Here is a 9,742-nt window from a genome sequence, read left to right on the forward strand (position 1 = left end):
GGAGGCCTTTTACGGCCATTCAGATGGAAATGCCCCCGCGGCTGGAGAATGGAGACCCTGTTCCTAGCCTGAGAGAAGGGGGCAGCCGCCATTGCTGTCTGGGAAGAGGGTAAGGAGGGGAGCGGGGCTCCTCTCCCCATCTGCTCAGCCCCACGGAGTTTCCTGGAGCAGCAGAGTTGGAGACCAGGGGTAGAAGAGGTGTCTGGACCCAGCCGGCGCTGGGAGATGAGTCTGGAGCAGGTTTGTGTTGCTTGGTGCCAGCTTCCCTGATACCAGAGCATCGCAGAGTTACTGGTGCTGCGAGGGCAGGCTGTGGGAGCAAACTGGGGCTCCCTGCTGCCCTGGCTCTGGGAGCGCCGGGAATGGACTCTCCAGGAAGATCCTTATGTGGATAGTCCTGCTCTCTTAACAGTCGTGTTTGTCGGTCTCATAGGTGGTGTGTGGCGCAGTTCAGGTGCTGCTTGTCTTCTGTCATTGCATCCTTGCTGGCAGATGCTGATCTTGCGTGTCTGTCTTGCAGAGATGACTCTCCTGTCCTCCCAGACACCATCCTTGGAGACATCGTCGGCTGCCACTGAGAGCCCAGAACAAAGGATGCTGGAGAAGAGGTCTAAGGTTATTGAGGAACTGCTCCAGACAGAGCGGGACTATATCCGAGACCTGGAGATGTGTGTGGAGAGGATCATGGTGCCTCTGCAGCAGGCACAGGTAGGAGCATGGGGTCAACCTACAGTGCAGCGCTGGTGGGATGGGGTGAGGATACGGAGTCCACTTTGTTCTTGGAAACTTCCAAGCAGCTGCACAGGAACCCACAGGGGAAATTCACCTGTGCTGAGGAGAGCAGGATGGTTCTTGCTGCTCCCTGCACTCATAGAAATAGCCCATCTGTTTTGGGATCCAGCTACAATCTCACCATTGCTGAGGGCAAAAGACCTGTCAGCAAGTACCACAGATTCATTTCCAGGGGCAGGAAATGTTCCTTTTCATTTGGTTTGTAGGTTAAATTCATTGTCAGGCAAAAGAAAATACGGAGTCTTGGCATGAGGACAGAGTCGGTGGGAGAGAGGGAGACTGTCAGGTGAACAGAGGCAGGGATGAAATTGCTGGGAAAGAGGAAGACACAGTGCTTGGTAGGACACAGAAGGAGTGAGAGTTTCAGTGCACTGGGGAGCAAGGGAGTGAGTACAGAAGTCACTGTGGTGGGAGGAGGTTTACAACCAGGTGGCTGCTGTGGAGCTGAGGACTGATGGGTTGCAGGAGAGCAAGGGGGTGTTGCTGGGTCTGTTCAGGACATGTTCCACCATCCAGGACATCTTTCTTCCCATTCCCCAGATGCAGAACATAGACTTCGAGGGTCTTTTTGGAAACATCCACATGGTAATTAATTTCTCCAAGCAGCTGCTGTCCACCTTGGAGGCTTCAGATGCCATCGGTATGAATTCTGCTGTTACCTTTTCTCAGCACACTGGGATGGGCTTTGCTAGTGGCTGGGCGGAACAGAGTAGTTTAAATTGCAGAAGATTGTCACTGGGGTTGGGTTTCCACCCCGCAGGTCCCTGTTGCTGGTCATCAGTCCAGCAGTGAAGCCACAAGGAGATCTGTGTTATCCCATGGATCGCTATGCTGAGAAACACAATGCTTGTGGTCCTCCCTGGCCCCTTGCCCCAAAGGGAGCCCCATTCCTCACTCCTGTGCTGCCAGTTTTTGCTGCTAAGGCCTTGGGCAGCCTTTGCCTTTGCTCTCCATGTAGCTCCCCACCCATTCTGCCACTGACCAGTGTCCCCGCTCCTCACCTCTGGGAGAGCTGGATCAATTGAGGTCTCTGGGCTGGTGGCTCCTGGGGTCCCCCTGGGGGCTCTTCAGCTAGGTAATCAGTCCCCTCAAAGCACAAGTGAACGTGTCGTAGTGAGTTATCATGAATCATAGAATCATTTAGGTTGGGAAGGACCTTTAAGATCATCGAGTCCGACCATGAAGCTAACACTGCCAAGTCCACTACTAAACCATGTCCCTAAGTGCTACATCTGAACACACCCTCAACTTCAGCCTGGGGCCTTCTTGCCTTGGCAGACCTTTGATACGCAGCTTCCCATTTCTGTCCCCCTGGCCTGCGGCAACAGGGAAGCAGGAAGGATGCATGGGCATGCTGAGGGTGATGAGGAGGCATCCTGGTTGCTCTAGTCCTCTTGAGCTGTGTGGGTGGAAGGGGGACTCTGGGCATCTCACATGAGACTTGCATGGGTTGTTGAAGGCAACTGGGAACCAGGAGGCACTGAAGCCCTGCCTTGCTGCTGTGTGCAGGGCCAGTGTTCCTGGCACAGCGTGCAGAGCTGGAGAGCATCTACAGGGTGTATTGCCAGAACCATGATGAGGCCATCGCACTGCTGGAGACCTATGAGAAGGATGAGAAGATGCAGAAACTACTCCTGGACCTGCTGGATAGCCTCAGGTTGGAGCCTATGGCTATGGCAGCCACCAGGCTGGGGTAGGGGGGTCAGTCTCCAACATCCCTGCCCCTCTACAAGCAGTGCTGGGAGAGTTCAGGTGGTGACTGGAGAGGGGCTGGCTGTGTTGCTGCATAAGTGACCAGGCTCTGGGTTCAAATGCCTCCCTGCCCCAGTGCACAGGTGCTGGGACACCTGTAGGCCCCCTTAAACTCTGTGCAGAAGCCACCAAGGTACAGAGAGGCAGCATGTCCTGGATTGAGGGCTCCTCCTCAAGCCCCGCCCTACCATGGCTGGTGAGGAAAGGAGCCACTTTGCCTGGCTCAGCAACTGCCAGGGCTCCAGCTTGTGCAGATTAATGCCCTGGGAGCCAGCAGCACTGGCTGCTGCTCTAGGGGGGACAGGGCTGCCCACTGCCTTGGCAGCATCACTGCAGGATGGGGCGAAGGTGCTGGCTGTGGGATTGCACGCCTGCCGCCCATTTAACCCATTGCTTTTCTTTGCTTTTTGGCACTCTGTGGGCCGGCAGGAGCCTGTACAGTGAGTGGTAAGTGCATCCTTCCTCTTAGTCCCTGCTTGTCCGTCTGGCCTGGCCTGGCTGCTCCCTTGTAACTAACCTCCCATCACCAGCTGGGTGCATGTTGGGGATCCCTAACGATGCCTCGTGGAGGCACGTCTGGGAAGAACAGGGTGTCTGTGACACAACCGCAGCAGAGGCAACGAGTAGGCTATGCAGGCAGGCAGCACAGGCAGGTCGTGAAGCGAGGGGAGGTCTTGGGGAGGAAACAGGTTTTGGGAGCTGTCAGCCCCCAGGAGCCAGGAGAGCCCTGCACTGACTACAGTCCTGAGCACAGTCGATGTGTCCTGCACTGGGGACAGGTCTGGGCAGTTGGGTGGTGGGACAGAGTCTGAAGCAAGTGGCACTCTGGTAAGTGCCTTACCAGTGAGCCTGTGCCTGTGTGGGATTTCACAGTGGGTCTGGTGACAGAGAGGATCCTGCCTGGGAAGGGTCATCTGGTGTGTGAGGTCTGGAAACTTGGGGTTCATTTGGGAGCACCAGGGGTTCAAGAGTACAGCGAGTTTGGAAGTGAGGGCGGCATGACTTAGGGAGTACAGTGGACTTAGAGGCATTGGTGTTCTGGGTCTGGTTGGGGTTGGTTTGAGAGAGCAGAATTTGTGTGGCAGAGCTGGACTGAAACCTGGTGCATCTCCTTTGTCCCAACTTCCCAGGGGCTGCACAAACTACATTAACCTGGGCTCCTTCCTCATCAAGCCAGTGCAAAGGGTGATGAGGTACCCACTGCTGCTGATGGAGCTGCTGAGCGCCACCCCCGAGGCTCACCCTGACAAGGCACCACTCACAGCTGCTGTCCTCGCAGTCAAGGAAATCAACGTCAATATCAACGAGTACAAGCGCCGGAAGGACCTGGGTGGGTAGCTGGGGTGTGCTGGGGAGCAAAGGGATAGGAGTGGGTGTGTTGAGCTTGGTGTCTGTCGGCTCCTGAGCATTAGCTGGCAGCCACAGTCGTGGTGGGAATCTGTCCCCAATAGACTGCCCTCACAGCAGGGCAGTAGGACAGCTGCATTTAAAAATCAGAGCATGAGATACAATACATACTACTATACAGTACACACCTGACTTTAGGTCAATTTCTTGTTATACAGAGATAATGAAATGTATGCAGTTGCTGACCATGTGGCTATTAAATGAAAATAAAAATGATAACACAAAAGAATACATACTTAAAGTTAAAAAATGCAATTTTAAACAACACAAGTAGGGAGTTAATCTGCTAGGGCAGTCTCGTGTCTTACTGAGATTTGGAGACTTAAGTTTGAAGGTGTATCTGTAGACAGGAGAGAACCACAGAGGTGCTAGCTGCAGAGCCCTCTGGAATCTCCTGTCCAGCCTTCTGCTTGGAGCAGGATTGTCCCCAACATGGACTCTGATCAGCCATTGCTCCTTTCAGCCAATTCTCACTGACCCACAAGGATGGAGATTTCACAGCCTCTCTGCTGACCTGTCCCAGGGCTGCACCACCTTTGAGGTGAAGCTGTGCTGCCTGATCCACCCTGAAGCTCCCAGGCTGCCATCTATGGCCACTGCCCCTCGTTGTATTGCCTGGCGCTGCTCAGAGGAGTTTGGCTCCATCACCTTTGTAGCTGCCCTTCAAGTAGCTGCTGGCTGTGAGCAGATCCCCTTCCACCTCTTCCCAGCCGGGCTGAGCCCACCCAGCTCCCCCAGCTCTTGTTGCAGGACCTGAGCAATCCCTGTGGGTCAGTAGCTCTCGTTCTCTTGATGACCCTCTTGACCTGGGAGCACCAAAACTGGACATGGTGCAGCATCACCGGTACTGAACAGAGGGAAAATTATCCCCTTTTGACCTGCTGGCCACTCCCGCTGTTCTCTCTTGGAAGTCCCTGACTCATGCAAGTCTTACACTTTACTCTTTCCACATAGCCCCACTGAAGCTGAGATGACATAGGCTGCCTGTAATGATTGCTCATATTGCTAAAGAAGTAACATAAACACCTTCTAATATGTCCAGTGATTATTGTACACTATCTCCTATGTCATTTTATGCTAACACTATGCATAATCCTATGGAAGAGTTTGAATGGTGGGCCTACAAACTGTAGGGCATATCGAGAGCCAAATAGGGGACTACAGGTGGCACAGTGCTGCATTTCAAGATGATGTATGGAATGGAATGGAATGGAATGGAATGGAATGGAATGGAATGGAATGGAATGGAATGGAATGGAATGGAATGGAATGGATGTGGGGCACTTGGGACTGCACAGGCTTAGGGAAGGAAAGAGCCATCAAGGCCATTGTTGATGGGGCACTGTAAGACATAGGTGTCATGCTAACAAGGGTTCTGATTTCTACATCAATTTCTTTAGTGTTAAAGTACCGGAAAGGGGATGAGGATAGCCTCATGGAGAAGATCTCCAAGCTCAACTTCCACTCTATCATCAAGAAATCCAACCGTGTGAGCAGCCACCTCAAGCATCTCACAGGCTTTGCACCCCAGGTAACATGCATCGGCTGCCAGGAGCACTTACATCCTGCAGTGCTTGAGGAGGTGGTGGTATCTGCTGTCCCCCCACACCCCTTCCCTGATGAGTAGCTGTGATCCAGGCCAGCAAGGCAGAGTGAGTGTAGGGTCTGAACTGTCTCTGCTGTCTGGCTTGTGGGCAGGAGGCCCCACATCTTGCACTCTGGAAGGTGCTGGAGTCCTGAATTGCCTCCCTTGAGACATTTTCTCTCACAGCTGAAGGATGAAGCCTTTGAGGAGACAGAGAAAAATTTCCGGATGCAAGAGCGGCTGATCAAGTCCTTCATCCGGGACCTTTCCCTCTACCTGCAGCACGTCCGTGTGAGTCAGTCTGGGTGTGATGCCTAACCCATGGGGCTTGCCATGCACTGCCCCACCTGCATGTGTGGTGTGTGCCTGGCGTGTGCTCCTGCCCTCAGCCCTGCCAGGGTGTGGTCTCTGGAGGTCTGGGCTACCCTGGGAGGCCTCTTCTGGGCAGCAAGCATGACTGTGCTGACTTGTGTGTCCCTGCAGGAGTCAGCCTGCATGAAGGCACTGGCAGCAGTGAGCATGTGGGACCTGTGCATGGAGAAGGGCAGTGGGGACTTGGACCAGTTCCAGAAAGTGAATCGGCTTATCAGCGACCAGCTGTTCTCCAACTTCGTGAGTGAGGCTGTGCTCTCACAGGCTGCAGGCACCTCTCTGGGGCCCTCCCTGGGGGCCTGCTGCAGATGGGCAGTCCCTGAGAGACTGCAGGGAGGGTAACACAGCCCGGGAGAGGTGTGAGTGCTCCTGTTTGGCTCGTGCCTCGTGAGAGCTTTGATACCTGTAGGTTTATGATATGTATCGAGTGTGCCTGTTAGATAAACATTTTTTCAGCCCTACTTGAAATGTTACAGCTCTCTACGTGAGTGGTTCACGTACTTCCCATAGCATTGCCCACGCTGGCATGTTTACATAAAATAATAGAATAATTCCTACTGGAAGGGACCTCTGGAGCATTGGTGGGTGCCATTGGGAAGACTGAGCCCATACTGTCCTGGGGAAGTTGTGTGCTGCAGAGTGAGCTGCTAGTGTTTGTTGCACAGTGGGAGAGAGACCTCATCTCACCCGCCCTCTGCATCTCTGCCCACCAGAAAGAGCGGACGGAGCGGCTGGTGACCTCTCCCCTGAACCAGCTGCTGAGCATGTTTGCGGGGCCCCACAAGCTGGTGCAGAAACGCTTCGACAAGCTCCTTGACTTCCACAACTGCACAGAGCGAGCAGAGAAGCTGAAGGACAAGCGAACGCTGGAGGAGCTGCAGTCAGCCCGCAACAACTACGAGGCCCTCAATGCCCAGCTGCTGGACGAGCTGCCCAAGTTCCTGCGCTTCGCCAAGGAGCTGTTTGCCAGCTGCGTGCGGGGCTATGCCAAGGCGCACTGCGACTTTGTGCACCTCGCCCTGGAGGAGCTGAGACCCCTGTTGTCGGTGGGTTCCCGGAGCACAGCCAGTGCTCTGGGCTCAGTGCAGTGCTAATTTCTGCGCAGGGCATGTCCCTGAGCCTCTCTGGGAACCGTCCCATTGTGGGGGAAGCTGCTGCTGCAGTTTTAGGCCCAGAGTGCCTTGGGGAGGGCTCCTGTAGGATGCTGTCAGGGCAGGGATTGCAGGGTCATGACGCAGTGGTGCATAGAGATGGTGAAGGCTCTGGCTGCTCCTGGAACAGTGACAGGAGAGCACGTGCCTGGGACAACCTCAGGTCATGAGTTTGGAGACCACTCAGAACTGGGTCCAGACAGGACTGCGAATCTGGGCTTCAGAGCCCTGGTTGGCCCAGGAGCTGGTGTGGTCTCTGCTGTAGCTCTTAGCCACTTTTCCCAGCAGTTGTTGCCTAGCTCTGACCCTCAACCCTGCTCTGGTTCCAGTTGCTGAAGGTGTCTGGCAGGGAGGGGAACCTCATTGCAGTATTCCAGGATGAGCACAGTCGAGTCCTCCAGCAGCTCCAGGCCTTCACCTTCTTCCCAGAGTCCCAGGCAGCTCCCAAGAAGCCTTTTGAAAGGAAGAGTGTGGAGCGGCAGTCTGCCCGGCGGCAGCCCCTTGTAGGCTTGGTGAGTTCCCTCTGCCCCATGTCAGGGCTTGTTAGGGAAGCCTGGGAACAACTGCTCACACATGTCTTGTTCCTCTGCAGCCTAGCTACCTCCTGCAGTCGGATGACATCCGAGCTGCCCTCCTGGCCCGCTATCCCCCAGACAGTCTCTTCCAGGCGGATCGCAATTTCAATGCTGCCCAAGACCTGGATGTCTCACTGCTGGAAGGAGACATTGTGGGTGTCATCAAGAAGAAGGACCCCATGGGCAGCCAGAATCGCTGGCTCATAGACAATGGGGGTAGGTGGCTGCTCCCTGCCCTCGGCGCCTGCTGCAACTCCCCTCTTCTGGTCCCCCTGGTCCCCAGTCTGAGCTCCCTTCTTCTTTCTCTCTGCAGTGACTAAGGGCTTTGTGTACAGCTCCTTTCTGAAGCCCTACAACCCGCGCCGCAGCCAGTCGGACGTCTCTGTGGGCAGCCACTCTTCCAATGAGTCAGAGCACAGCAGCTCTTCTCCCCACAGCAACACCACACTGACCTTCAGCCCCAGTGGGGTGGCCGTCACCTTCACTCAGAAACCCCTGCAGGACTCAGCATCCCCGGCAGACTCATACCAGTCTGCACAGCCCCCTTCAGAGACAGACTCCCCCTCTGTGCCCCAGCCTGGCTCTGGTGACAGGACGGCTCCGCTGGAGGCTGGTACAGTGACATCTCGGCGCCGCTACAGCCGCACCGAGCTGGGCTGCAGCCCTGGGTCTCGCAATGGACACCCCGCTAAAGTGCATCTCAGGCCTATGCCCTCGGTGGAGGACAGAGACTCTGGGCTGGAGAGCGGCGAGTCAGAGGGCAATCAGGTGAGCCCTCAGCCACCCTGTGGGCTGGGGATACTGAGGACTGACCCCCTTGCTTGAGTGGGGCCTGAATCATCCTCCTCCCTGGCAGCAGCCAGGTAGAGGTGGAGACTGCTTTATCCCAGAGGGCTGAAGCAGAGGATGGGACCTTTTCTCCCAGCAGCAGAGGTGCAGAGACAGAGAACTAGGCTGCAGCTGGGGACAGCTCTGTCAGAGGCCAGCATGGCCTGGGGCTGTCACTGTTTGGGGAGAGGAGCAAAAGCTGTACAATGCAACAGCAAGGCTGTGTGGCATGACCGTCCAACTGACACTTCCCCCCTGTACCTCTGTCTGGCAGGTCTATTACGCTCTCTACACCTTCAAAGGCCGAAACAGCAACGAGCTGAGCGTGTCAGCTAACCAGAGACTCAGGATCCTGCAGTTTGAGGATATCACAGGCAATCGGGAGTGGTGGCTGGCTGAGGCGCACGGGAAGCAGGGCTACGTGCCCTCCAGTTACATCCGGAAGACAGAGTACACGTGAGGCAGTGGGCAGTAGCCTGCGCCCTCTGCCTTGTTCCTGCCAGGGGCCTCAGGAAGGCTGGCCAGCCCTGCGGCCCCCACTGCTCGCTGCGAGGCTGTGTCCATTGCAGCCATGCAGTGCTCCTGGGCCCCACTACACTGGCTGGTATCTCACCTTCTGGAGGGGAAGAAGAATGGGCTGGCAGGGCAGGCAGGAGCAGGCAGCTTGTGTGAGGGCACAGGTGAGTTGCCTTCACCCTGTGCTGTTGTATCCTCCTGTGTCCAGCCAGGAGCAGGGGAGCAAAATGTAGGACCATGGTCTGTGAGGGAACGGCTTGACCAAGGCTGAGGAGCTGCTGTGGGTTTAAATTGTGGAAGGCTAATGCTGAGTTTCTGGAGTCCAGCTTTAGCCAAATAGTGTTAAAACCAACCCAGGCCCTGTTAATGTGCTCCCTGTGCCTTCTCAGCAGCAGCAGGAAGAGCCTGGTTCACCTGTCTGCGCAGGATCTCAGGGTGGGACATCTACATGCTGCCTGGGGAAGTGGCTTTCAGTTTTGCTGCAAGTAGTTAAACTCTGGGGCTGGGATTGGCCTGGCTTCTGAAAGCCCACACAGCCAAGCCCCCAGTGGGTACTTTATCCCTGTGCTTGGTCTCCCAGGCGCTGGGGCCTCTCCAAGCTCTGCTATTAGCAACAGCTATTTGGGTTGTCATCTCCCAGGTGAGCCATAGATCCAGGATGCCATATTCCCTTGTCAGTGTAGCATCTCCAGTGCTCAAGACCCATCTTTGTGCTGACATGCCCACCTGGCTGCTCTGGGCTGGGGCAGGGCAGAAGGCAAAGC

General features: G+C 55.6%; 1 protein-coding gene across 1 annotated transcript; it reads left to right on the plus strand.

Annotated features, from left to right (window-relative positions):
- Positions 1-519: 519 nt before the first annotated feature.
- DNMBP (dynamin binding protein) lies at positions 520-8,922 on the plus strand. Its single transcript, XM_010294139.1, has 13 exons — positions 520-708; positions 1,333-1,432; positions 2,302-2,449; positions 2,974-2,991; positions 3,675-3,874; positions 5,352-5,482; positions 5,723-5,827; positions 6,020-6,148; positions 6,622-6,954; positions 7,389-7,571; positions 7,652-7,850; positions 7,948-8,402; positions 8,737-8,922. Exons 1-13 carry the CDS (start codon positions 523-525, stop codon positions 8,920-8,922), a joined length of 2,373 nt encoding a protein of 790 aa, XP_010292441.1. The 5' UTR covers positions 520-522.
- The last annotated feature ends 820 nt before the right edge of the window (positions 8,923-9,742 follow it).

Source organism: Phaethon lepturus, unplaced genomic scaffold, assembly GCF_000687285.1.
Source record: "Phaethon lepturus isolate BGI_N335 unplaced genomic scaffold, ASM68728v1 scaffold36079, whole genome shotgun sequence".
In the NCBI taxonomy this organism is placed as follows: Eukaryota; Metazoa; Chordata; class Aves; order Phaethontiformes; family Phaethontidae; genus Phaethon; species Phaethon lepturus.

Coding starts and splice junctions, on each gene's coding strand:
- DNMBP (XM_010294139.1), top strand. CDS start 523: ATGACTCTCCTGTCCTCCCAGACACCATCCTTGGAGACATCGTCGGCT. Junction 5,483..5,722: donor TCACAGGCTTTGCACCCCAG/GTAACATGCATC, acceptor TTTCTCTCACAG/CTGAAGGATGAAGCCTTTGA. Junction 7,572..7,651: donor GGCAGCCCCTTGTAGGCTTG/GTGAGTTCCCTC, acceptor GTTCCTCTGCAG/CCTAGCTACCTCCTGCAGTC.